This window comes from Acipenser ruthenus, chromosome 9, assembly GCF_902713425.1.
Source record: "Acipenser ruthenus chromosome 9, fAciRut3.2 maternal haplotype, whole genome shotgun sequence".
Lineage (NCBI taxonomy): Eukaryota > Metazoa > Chordata > Actinopteri > Acipenseriformes > Acipenseridae > Acipenser > Acipenser ruthenus.
The window spans coordinates 56,676,648-56,693,513 of NC_081197.1; the positions used below are offsets into that span (position 1 = coordinate 56,676,648).

Consider the following 16,866-nt stretch of genomic DNA (forward strand, 5'->3'; position numbering starts at 1 on the left):
ACAAGAGTAAACACAGCAATCCTGCACTGCTTCCAGCAGAGAATTGTGCTATTATTGGATTTGTCTTATGATAGAAAAGTGCCAGAGAACAGTGAAATAACACAGACGTACAGCACATGGTACACCTCATCGTAAAGGGTCAACACAATTTTCTTTATTTTTCAGCTTTATCACCAACACATAATTAACAGGGCTCTGTACTTCCCCTGAAAATGTAATGAAGCGACAGGGCCAACACGAAGGGTAATAAACATGTTGGTTTGCTATGGAAATTAAAATTGAAATTATATTTGATTGCTTGTCCTCATGTTCCCTACTTATCAAGATAATGGCTGCTTACAAAGCCTGACTCAGAGCTCTGACACTGTGTTTTTATTGTATTTAGCGATGTTAATAAAGAGGGTCAATAAATTACCCCTAGTGGAAAACACAAGCCAGTTTAATACAGAGTTAAAGGGCTCTCTGATGTAAATCAATAAAAAAAGATCAACAAACATGCAGGGCTGCCATTATTAATTGCTACTACTAATGTATTTACAGCAAAAGCTCCAAGATCCAAAGAGCTAGCAGACATTAACTTGTTGAAATATACCATCTGTATATATATAGGTCAGTATGTCGAGATCTCACACTGGCCTATTAGGAGTCAGCTTACACACTGTTATAAGAGATTCATTGCACATTATATTAGTGTAGGCTATAGATATAGGCTAACCTGAAATTTGCATTGTTTCTATCAGTTTTGTGATTGCATCCTTTGGAGGGGCATGTCAGTCCCTGACATACCTTGTTACTGAGTGTTATTGCTGCATGGGGACTGACCTTTGGGGTAGAGTTCTTTCAGAGGCACGTCTCCAGCAGGTACAGCACGGATGAGCTGGTTGGCTCCGAGCAGACTGACACAGTTGGTCTGTTTCACAGCCCCACTCTGGCGGCCCTCGGTGAAGATGGTCTTGGCAGAGCTGCTCCCAGCAAGGGGAGACGTCCTCTTCCAGCTGTACACCTCGTTTGGAGACTGCAGGGCACCAGGGCACAAGATGTGAGAGCAGCAACAAATCCACTGACATTCCATTTTAATGGAACACAATGAAAAACACTCATTGTGTTGAAGATACGGGGAGGAACACTGCAATCTGTTTATAAATCAGCAAGACATAAACAGTCCAGATAGTTTTCTTTAGTTCCTATAACCTGTGTGGGCACCTGATATGTGACCAAACCGACTACTGTAATTTAATATAATTAGACTCCTTCTCATCCATTCTAGATTCAATATTTTTGCTTTCCAGTGGTACATTTTACACTGTGGCGTGCCTCATTGTTTTCACAAATAACAGTTAATTTTAAGGCTCTTTGAAAACACATATCACTCATATGTTCAAAGTTGAATTTCTGGCCCAAGCAATGTGACCTCATATTTAATAAATAATGGATAACCTGCAATGCACTGTGCTTTGTTTTATCTGAATCTGAGATGGTGAGTCAAAAATTGCAAACATTTAGCTGATTTCACACGAAATTACCCCAGATAAATGTATGGAGACAAAAGACATAATGATGTTTATTTTACAATCACAATAATCAGCTTCTTCATCAAGCTAATGATCATACAAAGGGTTACTCATGCTAGAGTCAGTCTAAAATACTATTAAAACCTGTTGCTCAGTTTATATTGTTTAAATTCCATTTGTTAACACGAGATAGGAAAGCAATATTTTACTCAGGCAAGTGTAATATAAGTACTGCTGTGAGACATAGATCACCATGGAGACTGGAATAAGGACCCGATAGCCCAAGTCTGCTGGTATTGAGGACAGAGATGATTCTACCCAAACAGCCCACTGAAACACCAGAAGGAACAGTTGAGGAGACACTAGAAAGAAAACAAACCCCATTCAATCTTCTTTAGCCTTCTAGAATAGTAGAGGCATTGGAAGCTTCTGACTAAATGCCAAATAAATAAAACTGGATGTCAGTTACAGCAAAAGCGTTTTTTTTTTCCACATATGTAGGGAAGTCACACTAACTCACTGCAGCTTATGTCCCAGTAAATACCATTTTATCTGGCAAAGCCGGGTATTATAATTCCTTCTAATCTCACTGGTGGCTGTCATAACAGCTAAACTTTGAGGGGCACACAAGATGCTCTCCTAGATCATTTTAAGAGGGGTGGGGTGGCACATATATAAGTCAGAGAGGACTTTGATCTTGTAGCATTTCTGTTTGCATCTTGGCAGCTGGGACTGCATTTCTTAAATATTGCATGCAAGAATCATGCCCTGATTCCTCCATGGGTTTAGGCTTTGGAGCACACAAGCAGCTTTGTAAACATGTTCTGTGAAGAGCTGGAGTAAGCAATCTATTTATATACAGCCGTGCTCAGAGGTTTTCACACCCTGTGGTTTCAGATGCCCAGATGTAATGTTTTTGCAATGAAATACAAACAGGTTATAGTTAACATACACCGGCTGGCCACTTCATTAGGACATGCATTTCATGTTGCATTGAAATACATCACAGCCCTGGCACGGTGTGGCATAGACTCCACAAGATGTTAATCTAGTCCGTCATAAATATTTCAGACTTGACAAGCCCCTCTAACAGTCTTTAACTTCTGTCTGTCAATAAAACTAAATTGACTGACTTACCACATACATATGTCTGTGTGTTCTACTTACCATTAGATCTGGAAAGCCTATTACAATGGTTGCATAGTTGTTTTCGTCAGCAATAACCCTGTTAGGAGACACAATCTTCTGCCCAAGCGCTGCCCCCAGATTTTCTGCAGGTAACTGATCTCTGGACACTTCACATGGGACTGTGAGCTCCACACCTGGGCAAGGTCACAACAGCAACAGCTTATCATTGGGACTATGATTTAGACACACAGTGTTAACATTCAGACTGCTGCTGTTGTATACAACATTCAGGGGTTGGACGAACATTGTGAAACACCTGTGTTATGTCCTGGCTGCCGACAATGACCCTTCTGTCATGCTGACAGTGTTTTGGCAGGTGTTATTTTGTCCAAACACTGGATTTATTAGTATACATAAAACAGCACGTGTACAACATGCCTCTATTTGTTTTAGCATAACGCAGTTCATTAAACTCCAGTAACACACATACCAGCATGTGCTTTATAAAACCTCACTTTGCTTGCCCTAGATACGTAGGATATTTTTGGGTTGGATATTTTTCCTTGTCTGGAATAATACTGAAGACATCCAGTTCATTCTATTGAAGCTGATGTTTTTCTGGGTCAGATAGCTCTATTTTCCAACTCGTAAACGCAAGTATTATTCAGGTCTTACTGAGATTCTGTTATATGTGATATGTGGTCTTATGGTATACAGTAGATATTTTTATATAGTTATTCCATCAAAAAATGAAATACTGTATATATAAAGTTTGGCAAGCTATAGCATAACATGAGTTGAGCCTAAATTTCTTACTTTGCTTATTCAACTATTACATCATTGCGAGCTTTCAGTAAACAGCATCACCAGTGACTGTAAACATTTAAAGGAGCTTTCAATTTTATCTGAAGTAACGAAATAAAAGGGGAGCCGAAAGAAGACATGAAATGCATTAGCGGCACACGCTTACACCGCTTATGAAGCGAACTCACTGGAAAAACAAACTGCGGGCATTTAACACAACAAGATGCTCATGCTTCTCTTCGGTTTCACTGTGTACGACAGTTTTTCACAAGAGGAGTCTTATAATGGAGTAAAACTATACCATTAATATAGGAGCAAAGTGCATGGGTAAAATGGTCAGCTTCTTTTTGACTGTACTGTAAACATACTTTTTATGATGTCCATAACAGACCGGTATTTTCATTCTCATTCAGGCAGAGTAAGAATCACACTTCTTTATTTTACAAAAAATAGGCTTGTCTCATGACATAAAACACATATTTCAACATCATTAAATGTATTCTGGGCGACCCCATTTATTTCAAAATCAATTATTATATATACATATTCTTTGTAAAGTGTATATTTTATTGCTAGCTTTCTGGAGAATAAATTTGAGGAGACTTTACTCCAACATATTTAATAAATAAAAAATACTACTACTAATAATAATAATACTAATACTACTACTAATAATAATAACAGCACCTCCATCTTACAATCCAAAATGCACTTGGCCTCATTCCACTCCTCCTCTCTGAAAACTCCCTGTACTCATTCCTGGAATGAGCTCAAAACATGGTTTTGTGATGCCTGAGGGGCAGCTGTTATAAATAGAAATATTTTTGTAGTTTTTTGGTTTAGCCTTTTGGCTTATGTTACAGTTTTCCAAGTAGTTCATACTTTAAAGTGACAATGTCCCAGACTGAAGCACTAGAATATATATAGTGAGGACATGTGCTTGTGTATTTGTACATTGTAAAGGAAGCACAAACTGTATAGGGTTGGCATGTTCAATATGGGGGTAATGGGTCTATTAAATATGGAATAAAGAATGTGGAACAACACAATTAAACCACATAAGGAACAACACAATTATGTACACAGCAGCTGCTAAATACCCTCTATTGCCTAAAATTGCCTGACAAGACTCAACAGACACAGTCTGGTTTAAAAAGTATGAAATAATAATTCCCCCAGTCAAAGATGATTAAGCATTAAAAGCTCTGCCTTTTTATTTTATTTTATTTCCTCTTGGCTCATGCAAAGCTGTGCTGCCGCTGGCTCCAGTTTGGATAATACTGCTTTGCTTGCACCAGGTGGCTGTACACCACAGAGAAATAACATGCTGCCAAAAATACAAAGCTAAAAAACTCATGCAGGGTGTTTGTCAGCTATTGTCAAGCCTACTGGAGAAGCCTTTTCACATATGACTCAAGCAGCCATTACAATGCAACCCTAATGGATACAACAGTAGCTGCAGCATTTAAAAATATTTATTGGCTCGCTCATGTACAGTACAGTATCTGCTTTAAGTAAGCCAAAATGGGGAAAACATGGCTGTTCTGTCTTTTGTATGTGTGGCATTGGATTGATTGCGGTATTACTGTTTCTAGTTAAATCTGGTATAATCTGGCTAAAATGCTCCCCAATGAGCGATGGTACAGTTGAGATGAGCCTGGCATATACTTCAGGTAGCTCCACTCTGTGGCTTCGCTCTGCAATCTCCACCTCGGAGGGGATGATAACGCTACTTAGTCAGCCCCAACATCCTCAGAACAGACAGATCAATTGAGTGCTTCTATTTGAAAACCCTGGCTACTGCCAAGCGGAACAGTGGAAAGCACTCAGGTCTATGATGTTGTGAGATCTTTCATACCTGATGTCGTTCCGAAACCAGTGCTGACAGGATCCTCTGTGATTGTATGAAGTTGGCAGATCCCAGTGTCCTCTGCTCCCATGTGCATCGGCTTAGTGAGCAGGAACTTTCTAGTAAGGAATGGAGGGGTGGAAGGGAGGGGGAGGGGGGGGGGTTACTTTTTATTTCACAAACGAGAGCATCCCTATCTGACTGTATTCTCTTTTCATGCTATACAATCAGAAATAAAGTATTACCGGGGTCAGTACCATGCAAAAACAGGCTTAAGTCCACAAAATACAAAAAAGAAATTCATAACAAATGACCATGCTCTACAGTATGTGGACTCACTTTTTGTAGCAATGTTTAATGCCATTCTTTATTACTTGTATATGCTAACCTAACAATGTTACAGTAGTCCAAGACAACCCAGGTCTTCTTAACCTCTGCAAAAGATGGTGTGTCAAATTTCTCACACCATAGATCTTGTGAGGCCGAAACTGCTATATAAAAAAAATAATAACACTGTTTTTTTTTATCCTTTTACACAGACTTTATATAGCAGGGTTTTATTTACAGTTGTGTTCTTCAAACGGCTTTTTAACATATTCCTGTCTATTCAAAACTTAGTGCTGAGAATCAGAATGGGAAATGTTGTCAAAGCCCCGAGATCACCAATCAGCATGGGAGGAAAGACAGACAGAAAACACCCTCCCAGGATATTTCACCTCCTGCACGGTAATGTCAACCTACTGGTTGGTTTTGCTTTCCACGAGCAGCCAGCGGTCTTCAGCCACCAGGAAGACGGACTTGAGGTTGATTGGCAGGGAGATAGTGTGCGCTCTGCCTTCTAACACATCCAGCACATCGAGGTGGTTCCTGACAAACATAACAAGACCCATTCTTATACAGTGAGCCTGCTTAGTGCCTCTGAAGATGAAATGAGGAGCAATCAAAGTTGTAGCAATACTGTACTCTTACTGATTCTCTTTATAGAAGACAAGCCAATTCTTCTGTGAAAACTCTCGGCACATTTTGAAAGCACCCTGTTTGAAAGAAAGAAACCAGAGCTGTTCAGTCACAGAGCCAGTATCACACATTTCCAAGAACAGTAGCTTTGCACACTAGAGTACATAAGGATGAGCGCAAGAAGCACCCGCCAGCTTTCACATTTTATTATCAATGTTTAACCATGACTTCGAGGCTGTCAGATTTACCCATTTTTGTGCAATGAGAGTGATGCAAGAGGGTTATATTGTAACCCTTCCATACAAGTGGATAAGATAAACTAGAACAGGTCCAGCGAATTCAAAATGAGACGGCAGCTATCCAGCCCTCTCTACTCTCTCACCTGGTCTTGCTTGTTGCTCCACCAGGACGATGGGTTCTTAGGGGTCTCCTGACCCTCCGGAGACAGGATGATTCGGCGCACAGCTCCGCTCATCACATCCAAGTGCAAGACAGCATTGCTCTGGAACAGCAAAGAAACACAAACTTTCCTTAGGAACTTTCCTAAGAGAAGTAAACTGCTGAGAAACAATGGAAACAAAAGAGGGGAAGAGAGATTTAAAACATGACAGACGTTGCGTTTGTCTTATTTTGTAAAAAATAAATTAAGAAAGAATACATAAAATACAACAGGACATGTTACATGTTTTCCTCAACTGCAAAGTGAACAGCTTCGTGTTCGGGCAACTGCGAATATGTCTTCAAGTTAGATGAACTCATCTGTCCGCACCACAGAGGGTTAGATCCATATCTTACCCTAAAATGCGATTATGAACGGCTGTCTTTAACATAGATAAATACAGTCAGTCCTGTATTAAACCCGCATGTTAAACCCTTCCTACATAGACCACCTGTTTCCACAGACCATGGTTTAGTGTAAAATGAAAGGCAGAGATATGCAGTGACCTTTAAGACCCTTCATATAATTACAGTAACATGTTTGTTGTGTATAAGGTTCATGAATGGTGAGCGACAATAGCAATTGTGGTGCCACAGGAGCTTTCCCTCACAGCACAAGTCAATCCTGGTCTAAGCACCACCTGCTGTTCAATCGGAGACTGATTGTGCTGAATCATTTTGGCTATTGTCCACTTGGGACTGGGGTGAGAGCACTGAAATGTTTTCTCTGAGGACCAGAGGCGGATCCAGGCATCTAGACGTGAATGGTACTAGAAGCTCAAAAATGAATTCCCTGTGCCATGTATTGCCTTAATGGTAGGTGAAGTAATGCCAGGCTATGAAAACATTGGCCCCAAAAGAAGACTATGCCTTTCTACTGCCACACAGACACATAGCAAGTTGAAAATTGTGTTAAAACGGACGGCAAAAGCCTTCCGTGGAAATGACATTGGTCCGGGCAAATAATTCCTGCTGCATCTGGAATAGAAACTGTCCTAAAAGAGAAAGAGGGCTGATCACCACAGTTATTCTTGTTCTAAGCCAACGCTATAATCTTCAACTACCACAGATGAAATCTGAGGCCTGCCTGTTTTTGGCTTAAAGATATAGTGAAACCTGCATTAAGCTACTCTTCAAGTTACTATTTATCTACCAAATGTTAAGTTTACTTTTACAAGAAATGTGAAACAGCCCACCCCTTTTGCTGGTAATGGCTTCCTTATGCCCTGAATGATAGATGGTGCATGCTGTCTGTGTTTATTAATAGAAAGTTTGCGTCACTCTTGAATAAACCCTGGGTAGTTTTGGCAAGTCTTTCGGGATGAGAGCCTCTGCATTCCGGTTCTGTTTGTTTGTACTTGACTGGGAGAAGGGCGACCCTTGGATGACCTAGTCCTGATGTCTGGAATTCCATGCCTTGGACAGATGTAATAAGTCAACTTATTTTTTTTCTTTTCTTTTCTTAAAGTGGTATTTTTAGAAACTGTAAAGTTTCATTTTCCTAAACACTGCGGTCTTATCTAATTTGTAGCAGCTGGTATTCCGACAGCTCTTTCAACTTTATTTTATTTTTCAGTGCCTTATTAGGCAAAGTGCAAAGTGCTATGAAACAGATACTGTAAATGTCTTCTCTTCTTCATATTAGCGTTTGTAAGCTAAATATTGCCAACTTCAACTTTGCTTCAAAGTGGGGGATAATGCCACTGCTTTGTTACTCAAGCAGTGAAACAACTGTGCTAAAGGAAAAGAGAGAATCTGCCAAGTGGAATAAAAGTGTAAAAACTATTGTCTTTAATATTACACAAATTTAAGAAGCCATTGACCCACTTCTATTGACCCACTGATCTGTCACCATCTCCCTCTTTATCAATCAATCAATCAATAAATCATAGTGGACCACCATCACAAAGCTCTTCTATTTCTCAGTTTAACATCTGGAGCTCGCTAAACCCAAGACACTTTACACAGCTTACACAGCAGTAATCCTAACTTTAACCGTAACAGATATTACATGAATACATGGAGAATTTCAGGTCAGCTGAGATCAGAATGGAAGGCAGAAAGCAGTTTACTGTATACAGGATACTGGCAAGCTGTGATAACACAGGACAGGTCATGATGAGAAGGAAAGAACTAAAGTAGCTATTTCCCATATTAATTCTGTTCACAAAGGTTTGTTATTAGCTTGGCTGTTATAAATTCAAAACACCCATTTAGTTTTCATACCTGCTCCTCGTGCAACACAACTTGGCCCTGAAGGGGGCTCCCAAGAGCCGCCACTGTTACGAACGATTGCCAGACACCACTGATAGTCCTGGGGAAGACATCATATAGGTCCATACACTGCACAGTGTCTCCGCTCACATGCATAGCGTACAAGGAGACTGGGTTGCAGGTAGCCACATAAATAGTGTCTGTTCAAAGAAAATACAACGGGTTGGTTGATCTACTGTCATGGCAATGAACTTTTTTGAAAATTAATTTATACACATCACAATTGTCATTTTAGTTGTTTTTTATTTGTTATTTCACTGTTTCCCTTACTATCAATGGAGACTGTTATCATTCTGAGTCGTCCTGGGTTCTGTTGCTCTAATGCCAAGGTATTATAAGCTCAAAGCCAGGTTACAGCAGATTTACATGTAAATAAAATTATAATTACTCACTGCTAGAGCAGCATATCAGAATGATAGAAAGCACCACCCATAGCAATGGAAATGAAAAAAAAAACAACTCAATGACAATGGAAGCTACTTACATAGAGAACAAAATGGAACGACGCAGAATGAACGCCTGGTTTCACATAAGATTAAGCCAGTAAAGAACTGCCGCAGTGTAATCGTGAGGGACCCTGGCGCTGGTTCTCGAGGGCCGGTTTACCTGTGGCTGTGGTTACGTCACAGACAATATTCACTTCGTTCATGGGGATCTGCCAGTGTGCCTGCTCTTCAGTGAAGCTCAGGGCTCGCGCCTCGTGTCGTTCCAATGGGTATCCCTGGACTCTTAAAAACATGGGACCCTGTTGGAGAAACAAAGAAAAAGATGTAGTCTTCAGGAGAAAAACAAGTTCAATAAAACATAACATACCAGCAGCAATGGTAATTTCATTACAACTAAGGTCAAATCATTTGATTTTGATAAGGTTTTTTATCAGACACATATTAAATGTTTTCACATATTACACATATTATTTAATACATGACATGTTTATTTTCATTAACAGGAACATTAAAAACACAGAAGTCAGGATCGAGCGGTTAGCAGAACTTGTAAATAAAGTGCAGGCAGTGCAGTACAACCTTGACGTCTGTCTGGCGAGTCTCAGTGGGGCACAGCAGTTTGCGGTGTGGGTTTCCCGACTGGTTTGTCGTCCAGTAGCCAGTGAGTCTGCACTCGGGCAACGGCAACCTGCCAAACAGTCACATTGTCACAAATTCACCAAATCACGTCTGTCTTATGTAATATCTTACGGAATTTTCAGTCTGACACACTGCAGCTATATAATTCGTTTTCTGATACTAGATTTTCTGTAAAGTAACTTGGTGCTCAGAATTAAGTGTATCACTAAAACATGATAAAAACAGCTGAAACAGTCTGAGGGCAGCTCTTTTAAGATCTAACACAATCTACTGCAAGATCTAACAAAATCTACTGGGTTCATCAGTAAAACAGGTCCTCAAGACTGACCAAGCCCTCTCTTTTAAGCTCTTCTCCAGAGATGCACAGCAAAGTGGAGAGTTGTTTCATACTCTGTTTATTCCAGGTCAGCACACAGCTCCTTGGAATAAATATGAATCTGTTTCCAAAAAGCAATTCAAACTGCGTGTCCCTAAAAGGGGACCCGCTTTCAGGGCTAAGCTTGTTACCTGCACTTTAAAGAAAGCATGTTGCATAAACTGGATTTCTATGTACTGTAAATAATGACTCAAATCAAATCCTTTCAATTACAAAAAAAAGAAGAGATGTCAAAAGACCAAAAGACTGGTGTCAGTATAGTTAAGCCATTAGAAGCATTTTCTCAAAACAACAGGTGAAATTTGTTAGATTTAACTTCCAGTATTTGCTCCAGGCCTCAACTCTATCCAACAGGCATCAACACTTCCCATGGATTTGCTTTATCCTCCTAATAGCAGGATTTTAGGGCTTTCTGTACAGAGCTGCCAGTCTACCACACAGACCCTCTGCATTGTACTGGCCAGCAGCAGGGAGCTTACTTTCCTCAGCAAGTGCCTGCTGCCTTCCATGATCTATAACAGTATTTGTATATTAAATTAGTTTCACTCTCCATATGCTATTTACAAACATGCATTCTGTATATTCAACCCCTCTCTGGCACAGCATTTCTGATTTCTCAGCAGTCTGCCAGCTCTGCTGTGATTTGCTTTGTGCCTCTTTCAGGACAGAAGTAAGTCTACAGTATCTTTGCCCAACTACTGTGTAACTGGACTTGCTATAAATAGAAAATCAACTTCCTGTCACATTTGACATTCTGCTGCTCTTAGAACATTTTGACATGCTTTAAATCACCTGGCTTTGAGAATAAGAAATAACAAGGATTCTGTAGACATTAATATGTGAAAATTGGATCCCTCAAATTGTGTGTTTTGTTTTTTTAAGTGTAAAATGCTTATACTGTGAGATTTTAAATGTGTGGTTTGTGTGAAATAAACCCCTTTTGTTTAGCTAGGAAAATACTTGTTTCTTCCCCTGCTATTAAGATAAAGTGAATGTGCCAACATTCCTGCATATCCCAAAATGGCCATATTTCAATTGAATGGCCTGCCAAATTTCATGGTCATAAAGAAAAACACAAGACTAAAGAAACAAATATTTTCCTTTATTTTAAAAATGTATAGTATATGCAAAGTTAATACACCTCTAAACATGAAAGGGGCTCAATCCTTTCCATTTAAAATACAATACAGGTGAAAACAAAATGAACTGCTCATCTGGGGTTTGTATGTCACAGCTGTAGAAGTACAGTTAAAAGGTGAACTAGCTAAACTACATTGTTTCAGTTGGTTATTACTGTACAATTCGTTCAATTTGTGGACATGGTAGTATTGTGATTTTTTAATCAAGTGCACCAGAAGGCAAATGCATTAAATGAAATATATATATATATATATTCAATACAGCAAAAATGAAATAGTACACCTGTGTACTGGTAATAAAATCATTTAAGGATATCTAAAGAAAACAGGACTGCAAAGTAATCAAGAAACATAAGTGATGGCTGAAAGGGTTGTAGCTGGCCACTGCTGTACAAGTCTAAGCATACCGCCAACAGCAAGCTTTAAACAATCAGGTGATGGAAGTGATGGAAGGACTTGCTCTCCAAAGCAATCCTGCATGACAGGCTGTTCTGTGAGGATATGGGAGGTAATTGCTATCACTAGCAGATGACATTTCAAGACACCCTTAAGTGGGAACTAAAACCTTTCAGTTTAAAAGATCTTGGTTCATTTTGTTCACAGGTCTTAGCCCACTTGACTAGCCTCTCCCTCCCATGTGTTGCTATCCTGGTGATGTCAGAGAGACCAGCATGAGGAAGGGTTTCATTTAGCTCAAATACCGAATTAATCTCAGTCAAACAGCAGAGGCCCACAGGACAGAGCAGTGTGGGTTTACAAAAAGGAAGGGCACGCACAGGTACTTACCCTGTATACCAACTACCAACAATGACATGTTAATCAAGCTTCAATCTTTAACGTAACCACCAAGGATACTGTCCAATTCAAGTTCAAATTAAAACATGTGCATTCTGATACATATTATTTACTTGCCCCAATTTAAACAGAATCAGTCAAGAACCACCTTTCCCACTTTATGGCATATTGTGTGTTTAAAGATATGCATTGTACCACACCATTATTTCAAAAGGCTTGTTTAAAAAAAAAGCAATTGGTCCTCCATTTCTAACCAATTTGAATCCCTAATTTGAAAATTGCTTCACTGCTGCAACCCACTTAGAAGGCCCTCCGTTCCCACTATCAAGCCAATCATGGCCCTCCGTTCCCACTATCAAGCCAATCATGGCCCTCCGTTCCCACTATCAAGCCAATCATGGCCCTCCATTCCCACTATCAAGCCAATCACCTCTTTTCACCTGCATTAAGCTAACTATCTCAAAGCCATTTTGCTCCCTAACTCATGGAAGCGCATGTGGGTCCCGAGCCAAGATCAACTAGGCACAAACAAGTTTCTAACCAACAAGCTCCTGCCTGCATGCCCCCCCCCCACGCCCCCTGCTATCAATCCTTTTGAAACAATAGCACTGTATCTGACATGATGTTTAAACACATACAATACACCAGAGATGGCGAAGGAATAAGCCCCATGTGAAGTGTGTAAGGTAACTTGTAATGGAATTAGCAGCAGTGTGTACAGTATGTAAATGATAACTGTTAGTGTCAAAGTGTCCAATAGCCTTACTCCTTGGCCAGATGCACACTGGTTGGCTTGGCTCCGATAGGGATTCCGTGTTTGTGCAGGGCGCCGGTGAGAATCTCACGCATTTCCTTGTTGTAGGAATCAAAGTCAAACACATTCCGCACCACGTTTGCAAGCCCTTCGTCTGGAAATGTCTGTAAAAAAAAAAAAAGAAGATACAGACCTATTAGTTTGTGGGTGTGTATTTTGTACCTGATGCAACAAAGAACCCTGACAACATTTTTTTTTTTTTTTTTTTAAACGAAAGCCCCAGTGTCCAGTTTCAGTTTCTTTACTTTGTATTGACGATTCATACATACAGATATGACCTGCCGATTTTCTAGCCCAGCACTGGAGAGGATTTGTCCTGCAATTGCACGAATTGCATGATTTGTAAGTCCCACTTCCATACTTATTTTGCCCATCATCTTCCCAAGAATATTTGGAAAAAAAAAAGTTCTAGGTCTATAAAAGTGCAGTATTTCTTAAGATGTTTTACATAGTACACAATTCACCCATATTTAGTTGTGTTGTTTTCAAATATATATTTTTTGTTTTTTCATGAAACAAAATGGTGAGACATTTCATTCAGTTTCTTGATATTTTCGTCTCTGATATATTCCCATTCGGAGGATTTGTTGCCCACACTTTTAAAATGACTGTTGTTACCAGTGGCCTAATAGTAAGACATAGTGGTGATTTGTGTTGTTTTAGTTTCGGGTACTGCTGGAGTAGAACAGATTACCATTCAATATATTTGACATTGTTAACGTTAACATTGTTAAACTGAATCTTTAACAGGAGCTCCGAAATGTGAGGTGGGCAACCCCAGGGAAATTAGGATAACTATGAAGTGTTAAACTGTGGAGATGCAGGGTGTGAAATTCAGGGAGGTGAAGAGGAGACCAGCGTTTATTTCTAGGATGTCACTGTATTTACAACGGAGCTGCAGAGTCACTGTCAACACACCAAACACTCCGCTATAGCTTTCTGTTTACTTTTTTAATTAAAGCACATTGATACTGCTTGTTTAAAACACACAAATTGGGCTTTTTCTTTATACTAGCGGGAGGTCTGGTAAATAATGACCTGAAATGTTTAATCTTGATTTGCTCAGGCCGTGTCCAGTGTTTGTTTAGATTTATAATACCTTATTTCTTAGATTAAAACATGACCTACTTTTAAAAATTGAGACTAATTTTGTTAAAGGAGGTTGCTTATATTAATTGACAAGTTCTATGATATTCTTAGATGACCTATAAAATCTGCCCGTATATGTTTTACCATCTCCAATTCCATAACGCTGCTCATCTTCCCTTCTCTTCATGCTAGAACAGTGGGTAACATGCTTTATGTTTCATTCGAGCCATTTCTCTTTAATGTTAAAAATCAACTGCTGTGTTTCCCCCAGGCATTGAGACAGCCCTACAAGATGGTAGACAAACAGAAAAGTGCACTTCCGGTAAGGTGGGAGCCCATAACGACACGGCCCTTGTTTGTTACAATCAGCTGGGGCATCCACTGCTTTCTAGTGGTTGCCAAGGTAACTTCTTATCCCCCTCACAGGTATGTAATCCCATTCGAAGGTGATAAGAGTGGAGGCAGGTGTACGTACGCCATACATTACACCTGGAAACCCACTTCTCCAACTGTGAGGACCCTTGCTAGAAATACTATTAGGCATACACAGGCACTGTTAAGAGCATCTCATTCTGGGGATGTATGGGAGTGTCTGTCTGTCTGTACATTTGTCCATCTGTTTTACACATAACTGGAAAACTGCTTAGCAAATTGATACTAACAATGAATTTGATTACCTAATGGCACCTTAGTCTTTCATACCACTTATCCAGTGTTCATTAAGCTATTCACTGGTATTTCTTAATCTACACATTTCTGTACAAACTGTTAATTTATGCCATGATCATCCCCTTTTTCATCATGGTGATTACTCTGATTTTTAATTTATAGATGTGTCAGGAAATGCATGTTGAGGAAATAATAAGAATAAAAAATAACATAAAAGGTCATCCAAAGCCTAAATTGGACCTTCTTCAGCAGGGAGGACCAAAATAAAAATGGCCTTTTTAATTGCTCGCGGAACGAAAAAACAAACTGGTTGCCTGCGAGTATTCGTGGTTTGGTTTTTCAACTTCATCTTCCCAGTGGATTTCTGTGGGCTACAGTAATATAAAAAAATCTTACACGGGCTGTAAAAACATTTTTCATTCTACAAATGACATCACTCAATGTTCATCAATCAAGTAAGTCCACAATGTTTTTATTATAGTCTGTTGCTTGCCTTATGTATGACATTTCTTATTAAATTACGAAGTATCTTTTGAAACATGCAACGTTTTACTGCCGATAATAAATAAATAATAATATATACACACACACAATATATTTAGCCTCCCCACTTATTAAAGTCAGGAGCCACTACTGATTTTGATCCAATCCAGTTTAATTTAGGCATCCTGAAGTCTCACAAGCAGTATTGCCTTCGTCTTCATTTATTATTTTCAAACTGATCTGCAAATCCATCAATTTCAATTGACCTAAACACTTCAATGCACGTTGTCATTAAACCATTTTGTCAAGACTGACATCCACTGTCCTTGGAAATAAACCCTAGAAATCAATGATCTCTCATTGACTGCTAAAACAGATGAATACAGGGCTAGACAAGCTATATTAGTACATTAGGTTCTTCTCTACTGATCTGTTGCTGGGCTGGTTCTTCCCCTGTCTAATTGCTGTTTAATGTTTTGACTCCAGGATACTGCTGTGCACAATCAATAATGAAGTTTGGTTTCAGCAGCTCAGTGCCTGTGACCTTTTATGTCTTGATTTCACGCTACCAAGCTATGCGCTAAAACAGCTTATCCTTTTAACCAAATACAATGTACTAACCTAGATTACTAAATCTAGGGCCACAGTAATGGTCATTTTAACATTACAACAATTATTAAATTATACAAAGAACGAATTTAGATCTACAGCTATGGACAAAAGTTTAGCATCACCTAGAATTTTAGGATTGAGACATAGTTAAAAAAATAATAATAACAATTTTATATAGATATACATATATACACACACACACTTATTATTATTTATATTTATATATATATATGTGTGTGAACATAATTTAGATATTTTATTTAACATCATGTAATCAAAGAAACTACAAAATGATATCACACAAGTCTACCGAAAGCCAAAACAGTAGTACAGCATTTCATGTTAGATTTTGAAATGTCACTTTTTTTTTGTCAGTTTTTCGTTAAGTATATGGAAAACTACAAAACGGTATGCAATTCAATATGTTAACGTAACATTATTCAACAGGTTTCATTCGATTTGGTCATAGCTGTACATAAACATATACTTATTAAACCGCTTGCCAAAGACTCTGCTACTGTTATCCAATCCATCTGGCCCTGAACAGCCAGGCACAGAAAGAACTTGACATCTTAGAATTGGCACTGAGATCTGAAGTCCTGTCTTGTATTTCACGAAACCCAAGTTTAATTTCAGCTTTAATGAGTTCTCTAATGAATTGAACACTATCACACCGCTACATCTCTGAGCATCTACTGCTGTCTGGCTATGAAGCAACTCAACAGAACAGCAGCAATGAGCTTTAACTGGGATTACACCGGGGGCAACATCAATGCTCTTGGCACATCGCAAAAAGAAAACTATTTTAATTACAGTATTAAAATACACACCTATACTTTTACC

At 39.1% G+C, this 16,866-nt stretch overlaps 1 protein-coding gene across 1 annotated transcript in view; it reads right to left on the reverse strand.

Moving 5' to 3' along the window:
* LOC117405972 (von Willebrand factor A domain-containing protein 8-like) overlaps nt 1-16,866 on the reverse strand; it is a 107,527-nt gene that overhangs the window by 38,138 nt on the left and 52,523 nt on the right. The window contains exons 26-35 of the mRNA XM_034923815.2: nt 13,123-13,274; nt 9,987-10,095; nt 9,568-9,706; nt 8,914-9,101; nt 6,632-6,751; nt 6,262-6,326; nt 6,034-6,159; nt 5,302-5,411; nt 2,679-2,833; nt 823-1,015 (exon numbers count right to left, since the gene is read on the reverse strand). Of these exons, the coding sequence (XP_034779706.2) occupies nt 823-1,015; nt 2,679-2,833; nt 5,302-5,411; nt 6,034-6,159; nt 6,262-6,326; nt 6,632-6,751; nt 8,914-9,101; nt 9,568-9,706; nt 9,987-10,095; nt 13,123-13,274 (1,357 nt within the window). The remainder of the gene's footprint in view (nt 1-822; nt 1,016-2,678; nt 2,834-5,301; nt 5,412-6,033; nt 6,160-6,261; nt 6,327-6,631; nt 6,752-8,913; nt 9,102-9,567; nt 9,707-9,986; nt 10,096-13,122; nt 13,275-16,866) is intronic.